At 52.4% G+C, this 21,013-nt stretch overlaps 1 protein-coding gene across 1 annotated transcript; it reads right to left on the reverse strand.

Moving 5' to 3' along the window:
* Positions 1-2,579: 2,579 nt before the first annotated feature.
* ERRFI1 (ERBB receptor feedback inhibitor 1) lies at positions 2,580-14,114 on the reverse strand. The gene is made up of 4 exons (XM_058674712.1): positions 14,013-14,114; positions 5,033-5,228; positions 4,867-4,943; positions 2,580-4,177 (listed from the first exon to the last, which is right to left on the reverse strand). The coding sequence occupies exons 2-4, from the start codon at positions 5,152-5,154 to the stop codon at positions 2,994-2,996; spliced, it is 1,383 nt and encodes a 460-aa protein (XP_058530695.1). The 5' UTR covers positions 5,155-5,228; positions 14,013-14,114; the 3' UTR covers positions 2,580-2,993.
* Between the last annotated feature and the right edge of the window lie 6,899 nt (positions 14,115-21,013).

Genomic DNA, 21,013 nt, shown 5'->3' on the forward strand with positions numbered 1-21,013 from the left:
GTTATGTTATGTTATGTAATTAGTTTGTCCTTCAATAAATCCTCATAAGAGCAAGCACCTGTGTCGGAGCTGCACTCGCTGGACGAGGGACCCCGTTACTTGTCATATTGCCTTTTTTAATATCGAATAAATCTTTAAAAAATAGAAATTCATGAAGATTATACTCCAAAGAAACTGGAATGTTTTTTTTTGAAAGGCAGTTATACAGAGAGGAGAGAGACACAGAGGAAGAAGCTGAAGACTTGCCAACAGAACTTCCCTCCACAGCACGTCATACACACTGTGCCGGGCAGAGCCGAGCCGGGAGAACTCCCTGCTAACAGAGGCAGTGTGCGGCCGAGGCCTGGGGCCATGTCCCATCACGGTGGTCTGGAGGCTGCTGTTAGTCATCTCCCAGGGGTCCCCACTGCCATTTCTCGCCATCCCCTCTCCCCCTGCACTGCAGTGGCATCCAGTTCTTCCGGTTTCGTTTCTCTTGCACCTGCTGCCCACACAGCAACCACTGTCATCTTGTTAAAACAAACCACGGACTTGCTGAGTGGCCACTGCCCATCCTGCACCTGCAGTGGCTGTCAACCTCCGCATGCAGCACATCCAGCCTCTTCCAGAGCAATTTCTCATGTTTGCTTCCTCTGCTGGTCGCCCACCTCCCGCAGCTACCACCTGACACCCTCAGAGGTGAACTCCTGGGGGAGGCAGGATGCTGTCGCCACGAGGTTGCACACGGACCCGTTTTCCTCGAATCTGGCGCGTGGTTGATATGCAACAGATGTTTGTCGCCTTTACCCCCCCAAGCCCAATTTCTTTCTTTACAAAACGCCAGCAAGGATACCCTACCTTCCAATTGCTGCAAAGCCTTCCATGTACAGAGTCCTGTGAAGGGTGTTACTGTGTCCCAACTCCTCCCCCACTTGACCAGCAAGCAGAAGCTGTCTGCCCTTCACCCAGTGACCTGGGGGTGAGAGTGGGTATCACAGCCTGACTGCTCCTGGAGCCTTCACCCAGAACCGTTAACAAGTGCCACATGCAGCACAGGTGCTGTGAGAACCAAGGAGGTCCCTGGCCTTCACCTAGGACTCAAGGAACTTGGTGGCAGGTGGTCCCCCTGCACCTGCAGGGCGGAGGAAGGTGAGGGAGATGCCTCAGGGACCTTGGCCCGGTGCCCTCAGACAGCACTGCAGGTGTGTGCTGCAGAGGTGCCACCCACGTGAGGGCTGGCATGGCAGGCGACTCCTGCGGGATCTCCCCAGGTGCCCACGGAGTCTGAGCTCAGCCAGCATCAGAGCCAGTGTCTCCTCCCTCCTTCTCTCCCCATCCACAGATCCAAGTTCACCTTGTTAGAGGTCAAGGTCATGATATTTTCACTTGGGGATCATTTTAAACGAAGTTACTTAAACTGTCGTTTCTGAGGACAAGTAAGTCATTAGACTTCCCAGACTCCTTGGGCACATGAGGGTCTAACACCGGGGTGGGGGTGGGACCAAGTCCTGGCTGCTCTGCTCCTGATCCAGCTGGGAAAGAGCTGGGGTCGGCTCCGGGAGCTGCGCCCCCGCGGGATCCCGGGCGGAGTTCCTAGTTGGTAGGCTTTGGCTCTGCACAGGCCTGGCTGCTTAGGGAGCCAGTGGATGGAAGAGTTTTTCTCTCTTGGACTCTGCCTTTTGAATAAGTAAGGAAATAATTTTTTTAAAAAGATAAAGCTGTCAGATTGTTGAGATGCTTTATAAGAGTTTAGGCAAGAAACATTATTAACGGTGTCATAAATAAGTATTATAACTTTATTAAAATGAAAAGACAATATTCAAAATAATGCAACAAAATGAATAAAATCCTTTGTCCAATACTGTACACATAATGCAGAAATCAGTGCATTTTCTAAAGCATGTTTTAACCTTCATTTAGTTCATACTAAAATATAATAAGCTTTAAATAGCTCAAATATCATTCAGCAGTTTAAACTGTAAACAGCTTGTTTAACTGTTAAGAGAACATTGTAGTCACAGGCCCATGATGGGCCAACAATCTCTCATGCCTACCTACACAAGACACAGCCCCGGAACGCTGGGCACACACGGCCCGAGTTCCGGGCCCACCGGGCCTGGGTGAGGCAGTGAGAGTTTCCAAGCAAAAAGATGCTGACGTGACCTCTGGAATTAAGACGTACTGTGCTACTGGTCAGAAGTGTTTTACTTAACAAGCAAACAATCCCCAGGAAATACTGAATAGGAACCAGCAACACAAGGCCAGCTTGTGTTGTACTTGTTTATTATTAATACAGTCTAAAAAAACAAAACACGTGACACACATCCGCACACAGCTCCTCTGGGCCGCAGAGCTAACTGCTGCGGCGTGGCTCTGCACGCCCCACGCGGGCTCTCCCAGCGACTCGCACACTCGCTCCTGTCTCCCGGGCTGCTTCAGTGGCCAGGGGAGCAGGCAGGAGCTGGAAGGAACGACACTGGCTAATTCAGCTTTGCACTCTTCAGTGTGAGAACATGGTGCCAAACAGGACTGCTTGCAAGGGAAGCGAAACAGAAGAGAACAGGCTGCGAGGCCAGGTTTCTTCACACTTACCAAGGAACCTTGCTGGGATTCTGATCTCAACACTGCTTCTCCTTTCCTCTGCTCACTGCCGCTTGAGTCTAGCATTCTGGATATATATTACTCTAGGATAGTAACTAGCTGGTTAGCCTGCAACTACAGCCTATGGCTGGACCACAAGTGTACACAAGGGTATATAATGCACGCACTCGCAGCAAGGCCGCCCCTCCTCCCTGCCTTGCTGCCACGGCTTGGGATCATGGCCTCGGACACACTTCTCTCCAACGCTAACCGACTCAGGGGTTCTCGGCCTCACAGCACCTCCCAACCGCCCTCAGCCTCTCATTAAGACAGAGTTCAACAACTCGATTTCGCAATCAGCAACACTTCGCTGCGACGTCCAGCTGGCAAGGTGAGAGCCGAGGCTCAGGCGCCCTCCCCACGTGGAGCCCCGTCTACGGGGACACCACATAGGCGGGGTGCTTGCGCTTCCCGTGGCCACCCAGCTGCACCCTGGCTTTGGAGTCCAGCTTCTCCATGGTGGAGACTGTTCTGCAGTCGGCAGGCAAGGGCTGCAGGTGGGCGCTCGTGCCCACTTCTTCCGCTTCCCTGAAGAACCTCTCGTACTTGTCCATGTAGGGCGGCCTCTCAGGCAGCAGGTAATAGTGAGTGGAGCTCACCTTCCTGCCGTTCTCAATAATGGGCAGGATGCAGGGAGCCTTACTGGCTGAGCCCTCGCTGTTCTGTCTCTGCAGCGCTTTGCTGCTAACGTATTTGGGGTCAGGGGCAAAGCTCTGTGTCGGGGGCATGACCCCATTGAGGTATGAAGGCAGGCTCTTGGGGCTCGGCGTGCGCGAGCTGCTCCGGGACACAGGCTCCCGGGGGGGCACTTTGGGGGGCCTGTCCTCGTCGCTGTAGGTGCTGGACGTCACCTCTGCTGACCAACGCCTGTAATCGGGCTTTGCCGGCCTGGGAGGGATGGGGATCCTAGGGGGCACCTCGGGTTTGTCTTCGTCGGAGTTGGGAGAGGCTGCGTGTGCGTAGCTGGATACCCGTATGGCCGGCTTGTGAAAGGAGCCAGCCGGGCCTGAGTGAGACCTTCTTAACCTTCGGTGGGCTTGTGGGGGTGGGGGGTTGGGCTGTGGCACGCTTCCACCTTGGTCAGGCGCACAGTTGAGGTCTGTGGCAGAAACTGCTGGGGTGTCAAAATAGGCGTAGTTGATCTGCCCACACCCGCGGAAGCTTCGCCTGCCAGGAAGGTCGTATTTGAAATCAGAAGGTTTACAGTCCTCTAGGAGCAAGTCCGTGTCTGAGCTAGTCAGGAATTCCACCTCGCAGTCCGTCTCGTCCAGACTGAGGTCTCCGGAGATGGGCAGCGGGGGCAGGGGCCTGGAGCCCCGCTCCCCGAGAGCCGCACAGGGGAGCAGCGAAGGGGAGGCTCTCACGGGCGTCAGCGGAGGAGTGGAGGCACCCGCTCCGTTCACCGAGAGCTTCTTCATGCCACACACCATCTGATCCTCCTCACGCTGCCCCAAGCTCTCACTGGGGGCGAGAAGAAGAGGGGGCAAGCTGGGTCTTGCTGCTGGGCCGCTTTCTGCAAAGCAGTGGCCGTTCACTGGAGCAGACCTTGAAGTGTGCCCTGGAATGGACAAGAGATGCGCATGAAAGGCAGAGCCCCCGAGCCGCGCGGCACCATCCCTGGCTTCCACCCGACGGCCGTGACCCTGAGAACACCCATGCAAGCTCCACAGGCGTAATTAGAGGCCAGGAGACCGGGAACGCACGTGATCTGGTTCAAAGAACAAATTATCTCTTGTATCTTCTCTGGACGTGTGCACAGCACACACCCACACATCTCAGGCAAATTCACAGACGATGGGCAGTGTATAATTTATGTGAACACCAGACTACACCAGCCTTGCCATTGACATGCGACAATACCAGGCACGCAGAACATGAAATGAGATAAGCGCTCAAACTGAGAAGCAGCACTTGACAAAAATCTAAGGAACATTCCAGGTTTTGATTGGCATTTGTACTCCGTTCAGTGCCAATAATAAAGATGGGATCCTAAGTATGCACAGAGCTGTCCAAGAACTAGCTCCTGATTTTAGAACCCGCCCTTCCCACTCGACTCGTCGGCCAACAGCAGCCCAGCATAAGGACAGCAGATGCAACAGCCTGGAAAGAAACAGGACGACCTTCAGAGTCTGCAGCCGCTAGGGGTCAGACTGCTGTTGGAAGAAGTTCAGCTTTTCTCATTTAAAAACCGGAGACAAGCTAGTCCCCGCAGCCCTGCCAGCGTGCCCTGCCAGGCCTCACACTCACCCAGAGCCGGCAGGTGCTTCCGAGCGGTGGGGTTCACACTGCAGGCCATGGAGACTGGGTCGAGAGTTAGGAAGTTGCTGGAGGGAGAGAAAAGCACCTGGGTCAGAAGCAAGCGGCCTCACGCTGGCATCTTCCCGGATTACCAGTCAATGTCTTTTCCACTTACTTGCCCAGCTCTCTCCGACTGCCCCAGCAGGTCTTCACGCTCCCCATGGCTTGGCCATTATGCAGAAATCCAGACTTTAATGGGACTCTAATCTCTTGAGCAGCCACGCCGGCTGTTGACATTGTGCCTTTTCTCTGGGATGTCTCCCAACTGGTGAAGCGGCAGGGATTTTAAGTCAGCCAGTAGCTTCCATACCCTGGGGTGGAGGCAGAGAAGGGCTGAGTGAACAGGATAGTTCAGCAATGCCTTTATTAAAAAACCTCTCAGCACAAACAGCTAACAGAGACTAGGCAAAGTGGTGGGGGGATGGCATTAAAGAGACGCACTGGGACTGTAGACTTTTACTTCGTTCTTACTGCACTAATTCAAGATTTAAAGCATCTAGCACAGTGCCAGTCTACCGCCAGCAGTCTGTGGCCATGCCAGCACAGCACGTTCCGGGGCTCACAAGCCTGCCGGGAACCTGGTAGGTCAACTGAGCCGGCGTGGCTGTCCTTGATCTAGCTTTTCTCAGGCTGCACCAGTGACTCCAGAAGTGACCCTATCGACACGGCACGCCTCTGTCGCTCACACGCCACCCGCCTTCGCCAGTGCCCACAGCTCTGCACAGAGCTCCTCCAGAACCCAGCTTCTCTGTGCCTTTGGTTCGAGCTCGGTCGTGGGAAAAGAGGCTCTAGCTACTACATCCTGTGTAGGAAAGAAAAAGTCATCTCTACAAAGACTGATGTCCCTTCTCCTTTAACAGTCAGCCGGCACACTTCCTAGCCTGGGGGGGCAGGCGCCTGTCCCAACTGCAGCCTTGACACTGCCCTTGGTGAAGGGCCTGTGATTCAGGGCCTGCCTGGCTGCAAAGCCCCCAGCACCGCGATACCCAGCATGGAGGCCAAGGGCAGCCCCCTGAGACCAGCACATCCTCAATTTCAGGAACAACCCCATCCTGGACAGACCTTTTTTCTTAGTCAAAATGTGGGTTTTAGAGAGAGAGAGGAGAGAGGGTGAGACAGAGTTCACAACCCACTGGTTTAATCCCCCAACTGCTGCAAAGGCTAGAGCTGAGCTGATCTGAAGCTGGGAGTCAGGAGTTTCTTCCAGGGCCCCAAATGCAGGTGTAGATGCCCTTGGGCTGTTCTCCATCTCCCCAAACCTCAGCGGCCACAAGCAGGGAGCTGGATGGGAAGTGGAGCAGCCGGGCTGTGAACTGGCACCCATCTGGGAAGCCAGTCCTGCATTAGCCTACTACCCACCTCCTCGGGCCCCTTTGTCAGACCTTCCATGTCTGCTTTTTAATTTGACTTTTCTATTGTTTATTACACAAGTGATAATTAGTGTTAACCTCTACTGCCTTCAGGTATTCGTGCTCATTTATCATCAACTCACGCCCCCTCTTTGATACAGTGCCGCCAATCAGCAGCAGTCCATCAGCATCCTTCTGCAAGCCTTTCCTGCCGCTCCTCGCACACCTGCACCTCCCCCTCCCCCCGGTACTGTGCACTGAGCTCAGACAGGCTGTCAGGAAGCAGTCCGACTGGAGACAGGGGACACAGGATTGTACCTACAACCACTCAGCGACCCCCAAACTCCCATTTACAAATTGGCTGCCACAGGAGCAAGGCTGAACCGCCATCATTCCTTTCTCATCATTAGGTGTTCAAGCAGTGAACAGCTGTGTAACCCTCTCGTTGGCAAACGTGCAAGGCAGCGGGATGTGACAGAGACTCCGCGTGCGACTATGCCTCACAGGAAAAGGCAGACACGAAGTCCCACGGGGCGAAGAGGGCAGCGACAAGTAAGGCGTGGCGGCCCGGGGACTCGGCCACGCACTACTGCACAGCAAGCTGCTTGGAGCCAGCCAGTAGAGATCTTATAACAGGGTTAAAATAATACTTCAAATAGTTTTTCTTCATACCAGCCTCTCAACGATGCAGGATAAATAAAGAAGTCCATCATTTAAGAAATCTATGTGACTGGGAAATCTTTTTGAGGAGTTTCAGATTGCGAAAGTAAAGCAAGAATGTTATTTACAATCAAGGAAAGCTATAAAAAATTTTTAAAGCCAATTAAAAAAAAAAAGCTCATCTCTCCCTCGGTGGACCCAGGCCAGTGGTTGACATGCTTTTCCTAGGCATTCCTACAAGCGCTGGCAAGACTACAGGGAAAGTGTCTGTGGTAACAGAAAAACGAAAGGCAAGATAGGAAGATGACTATGGTATTAAAGTAGTTTGAAAGCGCCCGTGTGAAGATGGTACATCCAGATTATGGAAAATGCTGTGGGGGCCTCCGGAGGCCCAGCCCCCACCTGTGGGCAGGCCAGCAAGCACTACTAGTAATTACTGTGCACACGTCAGCCTCCCAATGCCATCTAAACCTTAGCTTTCAACAGGACGATTGTGTAACCCTCGCCTCCGCTGAAATGGCTTTGGAATTCTAAACTTACGTTTCAATGGTCACTTAAAATTATTTATATGTTCTAGCAAAAGTTATTTTTTATGCATTGTTCCCATCACCTACTTGTTGGCTTTCTTAAGAAAAAAATTTTTTTAGTATAAAAAGAATTGTGTTCACTAAGCCAGCTCACTTCTGACCACAATGGTGTCTTTGTGTATTCATAGAAGGTGACCTGCCTCTACATTTCAATGGGGAATTGTGAATGGGCCGTGTTATGAAACCGTCCCGACTTCCTACTACATGCATGGGAGAAGCAGAGAGGGCAATGCAAGGGCCATGTTCTCGCTCGCTCGCTCGCTTTATTTATCTATTTATTTGGATAATAATTTCAAACTGTAGGCCCAGAAAGATTCAGAAGCAAAGTTTACAAATGGTTCTTCACATTGTAGCTGCAGGTACGTGCCACCTGACGCCCTGCGCCACCCAGTGAAAACCTCCCAGTATGCAGTGCGCAGCACTGGGGGAGGGGCGTCTCCATCAATGTGGCCAACCTTGAGCTGAAAAGAAACAAACTCCATTGAAATTAAATTCAATTAATGCTGTATTGTTTCAGGGTTTGTTCATTTTTTATCTGCTTCCTCATAATTGTTAAACTAGCTGTCAGATTCCATCAGGTAAAGAATTACAAAAACACACCTATGATGGTGGCCGGGCAAGCGTTGGGACAGGGAGTGCCAACCGGGGTGGCAGGGCTTACACCGGATCTGGAGAACCCTGGACAGGGGAGCCCTCCTGAGGCTCCCGACCTTCCGTCCCAAGCGGTCGGAGAGCAAGCCCGCAGAATGGTCCGTCACCACCGCTTGATTTTCCTTCGTCCCTTCCTTCTTTCTTTCCCCCACCTAATTCAAGATGGTTGGAAAACTCTGAGCTCACCAGCTCTGAGGGGTCTGTCGTGGTTTCCCATTCTCACCGCTCTGCTGCTCACACCCTGGCCTCCGTCCTGCTCAGCCGCTCACCGTGGCCCTGCCTGGCTCCAGCTGCAGCTCTGCACTCCCCACTGCCTGGGGAGTCTGTTTCCACACGGATAGGCCCCTGGCATCTCACACTCTTCAAACTAAACTTCTTTCCCTCACTGCAGGTCTGCAGGCACCCAGCTTTACCCTTGAGCTCTGCCTGATGTGACGCCCAACTGTTTCTACACTTTCTCAAACCTGTCCTCCCCCCACTCACTGGCACCCTCTTGCCAGGAATCTGGATACACCCAACACACTACATACCAGGACCCAATTAATATTCCCTAATGACAGCTCACCCTAAGTTGGTCCACTGCTCGCACATCTTCAAAGACTCCTCACGGCAAGCTCCCCAGGTGGCACTGGGAGCCACCTTCTCAGCCTTTAAGAGAGCCTTCTGGCCCCAGCCTGTGGGCCTCTCCCTGGGCGGCAGTGTCCCTGTCTACTCAGTGCTGGGCCCCTATTCCCTCCCAGCCTCCGTACCTCCCAAGGACAGGACTAACAACTTGGCTTTTCCTGTGGACACAGTGTCACTTGTAATAGTCGGATGCTGAGGAAAAGCCCATATTGCTTTTTAAAAAGCACACGTAAGGGTCACATATACTCAAGGAAGCGAAGCGAGGCTCAGAGCTTCCCGTGGGCCAGCGTTGAGCGATTTGCCCCACTGTAAGGCAATGCGTTTAGAGCATGTTTATTAAATCCATTTCCAAATTCCGAAGTGGACGGTGCTGCAGAGTGCGAGCAGCCGGAGCTTAGATGCGCAGTGGCTTGCCATGGCCTAGCTCGACGCACCTGAGAGCAATGCTTTCTGGAAACAAGGAGCTCTGCTTTCTCTCACTCTTCCTTCTAGATGATAATGGCCCTACTGTTTTTCATTTTTAAATTTAAGGTCTCTTTCTTCAAAAAAAGTTACACCAAAAGGTACTGCACTTTCTTCATTAAGGTGAAATAACTTGCTTTTGGTTTGAGGACTGTCTCTTTGAAATTGCCTAAAAAAAGAAAGAAAAAGAAAAAAGAAAAGGAAGAAACACCAGGAGCAGGCTACCTTAAGGTAGTAAACTAGGTTTGCTTACCTAGCCAGCAGCTCTCATTAGCACATCTCAGAGGCAATCCACAGAGGGGGAGGGGTGCATTTTTGTCATACAACTCATCTACTTCTGCCAGTGCTTCCTTATTTAAGAGTGTGATGTAATTTCCTTCTTTCGCTCTGGTTCTAGAACCTGATTTCTGTTTATTCAGTGATAAATGGGCTCCCCAGCGCATCTGCAGCTTCCAGCCCCGGGAGGGGCGTGGTGAGGACTAGAGCCCACAGCCATTTAAGAGACTGACTTAGGATCAGGGCGGGTTCCAGCACTGCAGGTCCTGCCCATACACCACTGTGTCTGCAGGTTTGTATTCATGTAACAATGAACACCTTAGGGGGGATGGTTATCTGGTCCAACACACTTCTAACCAGGAGAGCCGCTCAACATCCGGTTAAGTTTTTCATAACATTTCCTAACAATCCGGGAAAATATTCTGGTGTGCTACAACGCAGCATATTCTGTGGGGAGCATGCTGTGGAAGCCGAGTTTATTTGCGAAAAGCAAAAGTACAGTTTGCACAGATTCTTCAAAAACAAAGGCCTCGATTCAGTTTTTCAGATTTCTTTTGAGCGGGCTATGGTTTGGGGGCACGGAGAGAAAGGGTTGGCATGTTAAGAAAATTCCCTGCACTGGGCTCTGCTACGGCGGAAAGCAAAGACCATCTTCAAATGAGAGTGACTTTTAAAATCAGGTAACAAAAAATACTCCTGCTCAAATGCAAGCAAAATTTGATCTCAGTCCACAGTACCACGCCGCTGAGTGCAGTGGAAACGGACGCCTGAGCCGGCCTTCCACGGCTCCCTTCCTGGGGGGCTTGACTAACGCCGACAATTATTGAGTTCTTCAATAATTTGGAATACTTTCCAGCTATGTGCTTTAAGAAATGGCAAGCCAATAAAAACCTTATTCGTTCAACCACCATAATCAATAGCCTTTTGATCACTTAGTCTCCTACACGATTCTAGAATAGCAGCAAAGCAGGAGAGCAGTTGTGTACCTTTCTGTCCTCTGTGCTGCTTCTACCGAGTCTACAATCAGTAGCAACACACACACACAGAGGAAGTTCTTTTTAACAGACTTCTAATTGTGAGGCGACACAAATTCTAATCTTAGCGAGAACGACTACAAGGGCCTCAAGGTGGGACAAGCCACTGTAGATGAATACAGCTAATCCCAAACCATTAATAATCCCTACTACGACACACTTCTCTGCCAGGCATTGTTCTAGGTACTTTATGTGCATTGATTTATTTAATCCTCTCAACAATCTGGTGAGATGTGTTACTATTACTGCTCTCACTGATACAGGAGAGTTCACACCAAGACTTGAACAAAGGGCCTGCCTTCAGGGCCCCGCTCTGGGCCACCACACACCACATACCACCTCAGGGCCCCTGGCTCTGGGCCACCACGGACCGCGCTGCCTCCTCAGGACCCCTGGCTCTTGGCTACCGCACACCACACTGCCTCCTCAGGACCCCTGGCTCTTGGCTACCGCACACCACACTGCCTCCTCAGGACCCCTGGCTCTGGGCTACCGCACACCACGCTGCCTCCTCAGGACCCCGGCTCTGGGTCGCTACACACGATGCTGTCACCTCAGAGGTCCCGCTCTCAGCCACCATATACCATGCTGCCACCTCAGGTCCCCTGGCTCTGGGTCACCACACACCATGCTGCTATCTCAGGGGCCCCATTCTGAGCCACCATACACCACGCTGCCACCTCAGGAGTCCCGCTCTGTGCTACCACACACCATGTTGCTTCTTGCAGGCCTGTGGGCTCGCAGCTGGCGGAATATGACTTGACCAAAAACAACAGCAGGCTTTTAAGGGGAGTGCACATTTACTTTGGGGGAGATTTATTCATTGTTAATAGATTTTCTTGGGGTTATGAAGTTCCTGTTTTACTTCAACAATCTCAAATTCTACTAAGATATTAATGAACTGTGCATCTGGCATATAGATCTAAACTGGGAAGGTAAGATATCAATTTTACCTTTCAAGATCATTTTAAACAATTATCTTTAAATCTTTTACCTTTAGTGATATGCTAGCAGCCCCTCCCCCCACCCTATATAACTCATAACATGGCATCTGACCCCAGGCAGGCCTGTTGCACTCAATACATTCTCACAGCATGAATCTCAAAACATGGCACTGTAACCAAGCTCCACTCTAACAGCTGGCACTTCGTAGCAAAATGTTTTAGAAAAGCCCCTTCTCACACATCATCTCACCGGACGCCCCCCCACGGCACCCCCGGGAAGAGCAGGCAGGGATGAAAAGTGGCATTTCACAGACAGGCAATGCAAGTTAGGCTCAACTTCTAGCCAGCAGCACAAAGGCCAGCAGGGCTCCCCTGAGCTGGCTCCCCTCATGCTCCCAACTGCTCCTCTGCACATTCTTGGGTTCCAGGAGGGAATGATGCCCGGGGCTGGCTGTGCGGGGGGCCCCCCCCACACACACTGGGCACGCTCAGGACGAGTGCTCACTCCGCAGATGTGGACTGGGAACTGGATGTGAGGCTGCTGCCCAGTGACATCTCGCAGCTACCAAGCGAGGCGGATGCCCTCTGTGCACCGTCAGAGCCCGGCGACTCCCCAGACATGCTCCGAGGCCGACCAGAGCTCACCTACACAGGCGCTCAAGGAAGGGCTGAGGGAGCGACTGCTTCAACAGGCAGTCACAAGCAGCGAGGAGAAAGGGAACCCACAGGCTGGCACTGCCACCCCATCTCAGGGAGAGTCTAGAGGCGCCTCCCTACCTCTCCAGTGGCCCCGGCTGCCAGAGCCCATATCACAGACACATTCACTAAGGCCTCCAACGTGTGTCTTTCTGCCTCATTTCAGAGCACAGGGAACTGAAGTACAGCCCTGATACACAGAAACTCCAAGCCCCGCACCCACTGAAGACAGGAGACTGCATTCCCACCTGCCTGAGGCTAAACCTGGCCCTCGGAGCCTGCCTTCCTGCCTTGAGGAATGCCCCGGCCCACCGCTGGCTCGTTTCTCAGGGCGCAGTTGGTTCCTGAGCTCCCACAAAGCAAGGCTCAACAGTGCCCAGGATGCTGAAGGCATGTGACCGTGCGGGACGGAGGGCAGGGCCACGTCCCGGGATTCCTGGAACTGCCCGGCACCACCTCTCCCCTCCTCTGCTCTCCTTGCTAAAGCAATGTCACGGTATGCAGACAGGTCAGTTTCAAGCACGTCAGACCGTACCTGTAATTTAAGAAACTTGCTTCTAAAAGCTGCCATTAGCGCCAACAGGAGGCAAGTGTCACGCAGCTCAGCTTGCGAGCAAGGGGCAGCTGTCAATAGCTATTTCACATAAAAACTCAGTCTACAGCGCGGTCACACCTCCCAGGACGGCTGGTGCGTGTTGGCCAGTGGCCCTTTCACCATGAAGGGAAAAACAATTCACTGACAAACAATTTGACCCATCTGTCCAAAACCCGCAGACATCATCACGGCCATAAGAACAGGCCACGGATTCGCAGTGACCGGCCCGATCTTGCTGGGCCTTAACTGTAGAGCTTGCTCCAGTGTGTTCCCTCGTCGACCTCCAGCAGGTCCCCGGCAGCATCACAGAGCTGTGCGCCGTGAGCGGCCTGCGGAGGGCTGACAAGCCAACACAGCTTTCGGCCTGCAAAGCCACAGTTCCAGACCTCTGCCACGGCTCGCGGGCGGGCGGGCACCTGCTGCAGCCCACGGGCCAGGCCGAAGGCTGCGCCCGGGAAACCTGGACGGATTTCTCTGCACATCCACAGGGACAGGGGCTGACCCCGCCTGATGACACCCTGGGCCGGCCATGGCACAGCTGCAGGAGAGCAGCAGGTGCCTGGTGTGCCTGTGCGGGTCAGACGGCATTCAGAAGGGTTTTCTTACAGGCATCTCCTTAAGACACAAACCACAAAGCACGCGGCAAGGCTAGGTCGGAGGGTCCCGACACAACTGCAGCCCCTGTCCTCCGCACAGCCCCGCAGAGGCTTCAAACTTTGCAAACACTGCTTAAGAACGCACACACACTTCAAACCTCACCTCTCCTCACCCCAGACAGTTGCCAGGAAACCAGTCCTGCCTTACCAGTGTAGCCGGTGTCCCTCCAGTCACGGACCCAGCTTTGTTTTAAAGCTACAGTGTCTATTCCGGCTGCACTGCAGTTTATGACTAACCATCTATTCAGTTTTTTTTTTTTTTTATCAGGCAAGAGTCTGGCTTTGTTCCAGCAATGATGAAATCCTAATAGGGACCGAGCCGGCACCAATCATGGCCTCAGACATCCCACTCGTCCCAGGATATGACAGACACAGCAACACAACGCGAACGCACTTCCACGGAGCAGAGCCCGGAAGATCGCGGCTCGGTCCAGCGCGGGGAGCTGCAGGACCCTGGCCGCCCACCCCGGGGCACCGCGCCCGCCGCCCCGGGCTCACCGGCACCCCGACCGGTCCGCACAGCCGCCCCGCTCGGCCCGCAGGCCCCCCGCAGGCGCTCACCTCCCCTCGGCGCCGTCGCGCGCATGTCCGTCCCGGCTGGCTCCGCGCCTCGGGGCCCCGCGGACACCGCGCAGGCGCCTCGGCCCCGATCGCCCGCTCGCCGCCCCGCACTCGGCCGCCGTCGGCCGGCGCGCCGCCTGCTTATATAGGCTGTGCGTGGGGCGGTGACGTCGGCGCTCGCGGCCCCGCCCCCCGCGGGCGGCCAATCGGAAAGGAGCCCATCTTAAAGGGGTGCTGCGGCGCGCGCGCGCGCGCGGGGCTGCGGCGGGCTTTGTTTCTGGAAGGCAGGCGTGAGGACCGGCGCGCCTCGTCCTTTTGAGGGAGCTCTGAGAGCCCCGGGGCACCGGGCTTTCCTCAGAAATCTGCGGGCAACCCAGCCTCGCGCGCAATTTCCCATCATAGATTTGCGTGGTTTTCCCTCTCTGGAGAATGGGCGAGACGAGGTCGGGTCGGAAGGGGAGAGCCGAGCGCGGGCGGAGTGAGGGGACAGCGGGCCGTGACACGGGGCTGCTGAGGGGGTGCTGTGGGATGCTGAGGGATTCCGGGGCCCCGGACGGCGGGCGTCTGAGGCCTTGGAGAAAGAGGAGCCGCGAGGGCCCTTGGGGGCCGTCGGGGCTGCTGAGGGCCAGCCAGAGACTGTGAGGGTGGCTGGGGCGCAGGGGAGCCCCCCTCAGTCCCAGGGATGTTGACGCGGCAGGATTTGGCTTCTGGGCAGCCGCTGATGCCCCAGGACGAGACCCGCGAGCCGGAGGGAGGTTTCCCGGGGCGCCAGTGATGCAACACGGGCTTATAGTTTAACCGTAAAATAAATAATAGAAATGATAACAAACCCAGGGTAACTAAAGTAAGAAAAAAAAAAAAGCAAACAGACAGAAACCCTGCGGCTGTGGCTAGGACAAACGTCCCAAGAGGCTGCGGTGGCCAAGGCCAGAGACCTGCGGCTGACCCCTGTGGCCGGCCCACCCACCCCAGGGGGCTGCAGGCTCAGCGACCTCACCTCCCGGGGCGGCTTAACCCCAGTGAGGCTCCGGCCCCATCAGCGGGTTAACGATTAACTGGCACTCCCCCCCCAGAAGGATTTGCCTTTTCTGCAGTATTATTTACTTAGCTTTTTTTTTTTTTTCATTTAATGCAAAGGCCGAATTTTGAATTCGAGGTCTTGAGCACACCCCCAGCTGAAGTCTCCCTTTGCCCTCTCAGTTGCAAGATAAATGTTTAGCTGCAGCTCTGCTGGCCTCCAGGAGCTGGGAGGTGATCGCTGAGCCTGTGCTGTTAACCCCTTGGCCAGCCAACTCCCCGTCAGCTTCTTGCTTGTTGCCATTTGCTCACGTCTAACTGCTGACTGTCTTACCCAGTTAACCAGTTTTGGGGTTTGTCTGTTGTCTGATATGGAGAAAAGCCAATCAGGTGCTCCCCCCCCATTTTGCTGTCATTTATGTTTGAGCCCTCCCCCCCCCCCCAGGCTGTTATCCGTGTAGAGAAAGACATCGCTTCAGACCTCAGAGCATCCAGCCTCCTGAATGGAAACCCAGCCGAGCTCAAGTTTCTGGAAGAAACCCTAGTTCTACTGTTGGAGCCACCACAATGCGGCTGGGATTTGTGCTTTGGCCTTCTTGGCATGTTTTACCTTCCCCTATTCATAAAACAGCGATAATCACCCCAGCAACTATCCAACACACCCCTTCTTTAGAGAAAGAAGATCAACAGGATACTTGCAGTGTGAGGTGTGTGATGTGCGAATGTTTTGTGAATGATCAAAAAAAAAATCGTAAAATCACATGAGTAATACTTGACTAATGTGACGTGTATTTCTTCTGGCCTATTTTAAACTTGCAAAATAAACACTTGATTTATTGCTTTTTGGGAAAAATTAGCTATAGCTGCTAATTCACTGAATTTTGTTTACAGTTCTAGTCATATAATATGACTTTCTCAGCTGCAGAGGAATTACATGAGAAGATTTACACTCCCACAAATCTTTCATCTAGTAGTCTAATTAATGATGGTTTATGATAATATTATATGTCAATAATATTGCATAGTATTTTGGGAAGAATTTAAAAGGAAAATGTTAGGCAACTGGAAATAGTACTAGCATGTTTTTATCAAGTGGTCAGTCATTGACCTTGAACTGATTATGTTACTAGACTTGGAGATTTATTTCTTGAATCTAACTTGTTTTAAATTGTATCCAGGGAGAAAGAAATTTAAGCGAAACTGTTTCTAATCAGTTTAATTTTGAGGCCATTTCCCAAGGAATTTGCAATAGCTGGGCTTTGAAAGATCAGTTTATTAGAAAGTCAGAATGACAGCGCCTCCATCCCCTGGTTAAGTCCCCAGAGCCTCACACCCACCCACATCTCCCACGCAGGTGGCAAGGACCCAGGTGCTTGGACCATGATCTGCTGCCAGCCACTTTAATATGCAATGTGGGCATCCCAAGAACACGGGTGTAACAGGAAATGTGTGTCGTATGACCCACGTCATCCCTGGGCACTTGCCCTTCTTCCAGTATTCCCTGAGTGGAAGATGTTTGAGTTCTGGATCAGGACATGGAGTCACAAGTCCCTGTTTTTTTGGCAGCCCTGTGGCTTTCTGGGCCCTTAAAGCAATCCCGCAAGTTGTATGTAAACAGAAACACGCTGGCTAGGGGTCTTATCAGATTTGTTTGTGACTAGCATCTGGATCCTGTGGAAGTCTCCACATTTTGGTATTTGGATTCTAGCTTTATGCTAGTGTTGCACCTGGGAGGCAGCAGGGGCCAGGCCTGTGAGGGCCCCGCGTCCCCGACTCCCTGTTTCCTGTGGGTAGGTAGCAAGCGAACCAGCAGGTGGGAGCTCTACCTCTTCAATTAGAAAAGTCTTATATTAAAAAAAAATCAGTAGAAGCTCATTCATGCATGGATGTATATGTATAGGTATGTACGCTTATATATGTCCAATGAATTCTGTTGTTTCTCTAAAGCACACATTCTAGTAGGAGACCAAGATGCATTCAGGCCCAAGGCCGCATCACAGTGGAGGTTCTGTTGCGCTTTGAGCCTCAGAAGCCATTTGCAAAATAGCACATACAAATATTTCCTTGCAACATTCCATTTTTTCTCATACGGGATTGGGGAGTAATACTTTCTCCTTGAAGATTTTTTCGTAGAAATTATGTGTGCACTCTACTTAGCCTGTAACTGAGCAGGCTGATTTTAACTCTTTATTTTTTAAACCAGTACGGCCAGGGCTAGGCTACTGTTTGTTAGTATGAATCTGAGATAGGCTGCTGTTGAGTTGTTTACTTTTAATTGATCTTTCCTTTACCCAGTGCTCCCTCAGCAAACACTGGCTCCTGTTGCTGGTTGTTATATTTCTAATTCCATCCCATCTCTCAAACTTACAGTTAGTGGCCTGTGGTTCCGTCGTCGATTCGTGCTCCGGACAAACACAGGGCACTTTTCTCAGGCTTGTTTTAAACCTTCATCTGATTTCATCTTTAAACCCTCCCCCCAGAAATGCTGCATTTCCTACTAGCTGGCCAGTAGGGTGTGCTCTAGTCCATTACCAAATTGATTAGTTAATTAATAAAAAATATTTGTGTAGGCGATTCATTTAGAGATTTGAGAAGTACATTCCACATCTTTATTTCCACTAACCTATATGAGACAAAATTTATATGTATAAGCTACACATGCATCAATGGAAAGTAAAATTGCATTACAAGAAAAATTTTAGAATCTTCTCTGGTTTAGCTGTAAACTAATTTGGCACTATTTTAGCAAGTTTGTCCCTCCAGAACTGGCGTTTTCTTTCACTCTGGATAAAGAAGAGCAAGGAAAAGGAGTGCAGGCCCTGTCTGAATCCCAGCTCTGGCTTTCGCTAGCTCTCAGACCCTGGCCGGCTACTTAACCTCTTGATACTGGCAGTACAGGCAGAAGTCAGCGCCAGCCGGAGGGGTAGGCCAAAAAGTGCTTCTTTCACACTGGAAGCGAAGGCTCCAATCGGGCTGCAACGGATGTCAGGGGCTCTCACTCTTGTCAGGCTGTGAGCTCTGTGTTCACTGAGAGAAATGGGGCACCTCCAACAGGCTCCCTGATTCCCCACCGTGGGTCTCTGGACACCGACTGCAGGCAGGAAGTGGGGTTCATGAAATCCCAGGGGTGCTCCCAAGGGGTTCCTGAGATGCAGTTCTTCCCAGAGCTGCCCCATTGCTCAGGACAAAGCGGAGTTTGAAACTGAGGTCCCAACCGCCAGTGGGGAGACAGGACCCTGAGGGCAGTGGGGATGGGGCTGCCAGCTGGGCCCCAAACACTGTGCGCTGGCAAGCCTGGATCCAAGCCCTCCTTCTATTCCTGATTCCGGCTGATGGCCCATGTCCGTGGATCCCTGCCACTCACGTGGGAACCCCAGGCTGTGTTCCTAGCTCCCACTTCAGCCTGACCCAACCCTGTTACAGGTATGTGGAGAGTGTGAACTGGTGGATTAAGGCTCTCCATTTCTCTCAAATATGTAAGAATGTAACAGAGAGAGAGGGAAAGGAAGAGAAGTGGAGGAAGCGAGTGAGTGTTCGGTGAAGAAGTTGTGAATACAGGGAATTTGTTTCTTTGGGGGTGCGTGGTATATCCTGTTCAATATTATTCCAATAGTTGAGGGGCATGCACGCCCATGTGGGCCTCAAATTAAGGTGCAGAGGGTCAAGTGCAAAGGAAAGTGGGTGGGACACTGGTTTCAGTTGTTTCTTTTTTCTCCTGTGTCTGCAGGGGAGAGGGGGAGGGGACTGCTCCTGCTGTCAAACTACATCAGCACCTGGGGGCGGGTACTGGCCTTTGATGATGCCTTAGAGACCCCATTGTGGGGAAGGGTGTTACAAAGGTGTTGTAATTTGAGCAGTTTTGATGGTTCTGAGAAGTTGCTGGCTTCATTGCTCCAGGGTTGAGAAAAATCTAAGATCTATTGGCTGACAAAATTCACCACAGGGCATCCACAGACCCAGACATTTGCTGCAAACCTTGACCAGGAGGATTTTCCAACTTGTTCTGCTTTCCATCCTGCATGAGGCAGTTGATGTCCCCTGCTGGCCTAGATGAGCTGGCTGGAGGACAGTCAGTAGTCAGCAGGCTGCCCATGGCATGCCACCACTGTCCTAGCACTGGGCATGTCCTAGCAGACACACTGGAAATAATCCTTGCCCCTTACACACTTACAGTCCACTGGGTAGGAAAGATGTTAAATCACTAGCAGATGTGGAAGTTGTAAAAGCCAGTGTGCTGGGCCAATGTGGATCCTATGCTGCTGTTGCTGGCATCCCATAGGGACGCCAGTTTCAATCCTGGTTTCTACACTTCCCATCCAGCTCCCTGCTTGTGGCCTGGGAAAGCAGTCGAGGACAGCCCAAAGCCTTGGGACCCTGCACCCATGTGGCAGTCCCAGAAGAGGCAGCTCAGCTCCAGCCATTGTGGCCACTTGGGAAGTCAACCAACAGATGAACGATTTTCTCTCTCTCCCTCCCTCCCTCCCTCCCTCTCTCTGTCTCTCCTCTCTGTGTAACTCTGCCTTTCAAATAAAAATAAAGAACTATATTAACATTATATATATATGTATATATATATATATATACACACACACATATATCTCAACATTGTGCTACTAGAAGGTTCTGGGGCAGGGCCATCGGATGGATGGTAGTTGGAAGTGAACTTTTATTTTTTTCTTTGTGCTGATCCACTCGCAAATGCCTTCCACAGCTTGAGGTTGGGCCAGGCCAAGAACAGGGGTCTCCTCTATGGGTTACAGGGACCCAAACGCTCGAGCCATCCACTGGAGCCTCCCTGGGTGCATGGTCACAGGCAGCTGGAACTGCAGCGGAGCCAGAACTTGAACCCACATGCTCCCTGTGGGATATAGACATCGCAGTGTCTTAACCACTGCACAGAATGCCTGCCTGCAGGTGCAGTGTAGAGTCAGTGCACAGGGAAGGCCCCAGGGTAGACAGGCAGGGAATATCACACATGCTGAAACCTGAGTTCCACTGAGGAGTGGTCCAAGTACAAGCCAGGATCAAGCAGGCCTGGGAGACAGGAATCGTGGGAGGCAGCTTGGTGGCTTGGAAGAACTGGCAGGTGTCCACATGAAAGCTGATGGCTTAAGAATGAGTAATGCCAGCCACCACGTGCATGTGGTGAGCTGTCCCCGGGCATGCCTGGACTCCAGGGGCTGCTCCCTTTGGGGTGGTACGCCAAGGGGGAAGTCTCCGGGGCTGGGTGGGCCAAGGGCCCACCCGCCGTCATCATTGACTGGTGGATGGGATTGGGGAGGGGCGTGACCTTGGGCCTGGGGCTTTAAACTTCCTGCAGCCTCCAGGCTGCTGGTGGGTCTCAGGACAGGGTGTATTCTTGCTCAGATTCCTGACGCCAGCCACTGAGTGCATGTCGTGAGCTGTCCACAGGCCAGTGCGCCATTTGGCTCCAGGCTCTGTCTGTTGACCACCCGGCCGGGACCTCTGGGGTTTTGGTTCTTTGAATCGCTGCTTAGGTAGCTCCAGGTTGAACCCACTGTGCTTCTGGGATGTGAATCAATCCTTAAGATTCCCGATGACAGGAACTCTTCCTTTGAAGAACTTGTAATCACTGAACAATGCTGACCACTGAACACCAATCCATGCAAAAGCTAAGGCTTGGGTCTTATCCAGCAAGCTAACACCCTATTACCTGACTTGGTGATGGATCAGGAGAAGGGTCACATTATGCAGAGCCGTGACATTAACTAGCACACAAGAGAACCATATCCTAGGGTAGATTCTGTGTGGGCCAAATCCCGGGGAAATACTAGCCCCACTGGTTAGCTCAAGAGTTGGGGTGGTGATGGACTAAGCTAGGTGTGACCAAGGAGCCTGCCATCAATCACAGGTTAAGGAATCGATAGCAGTCTGGACTGGTCAAGGCAGCAGCACCCGAATGTGCATCCTGAATAGGGTGTGGGGTGGGCCCGGCTGCAATGTTCACCAGCTCATACAAGGCC

The sequence above is a fragment of the Ochotona princeps genome, chromosome 2 (genome assembly GCF_030435755.1).
Source record: "Ochotona princeps isolate mOchPri1 chromosome 2, mOchPri1.hap1, whole genome shotgun sequence".
NCBI lineage: Eukaryota > Metazoa > Chordata > Mammalia > Lagomorpha > Ochotonidae > Ochotona > Ochotona princeps.

Bases quoted from the DNA above. Each gene is read 5' to 3' on its own strand.
- ERRFI1 (XM_058674712.1), bottom strand. From the start codon at position 5,154: ATGTCAACAGCCGGCGTGGCTGCTCAAGAGATTAGAGTCCCATTAAAG. The intron at 4,944-5,032 runs GTAAGTGGAAAA...CTCTCCCTCCAG, and splicing joins AGTCGGAGAGAGCTGGGCAA to CAACTTCCTAACTCTCGACC. The intron at 4,178-4,866 runs GTGAGTGTGAGG...TGTCCATTCCAG, and splicing joins GAAGCACCTGCCGGCTCTGG to GGCACACTTCAAGGTCTGCT.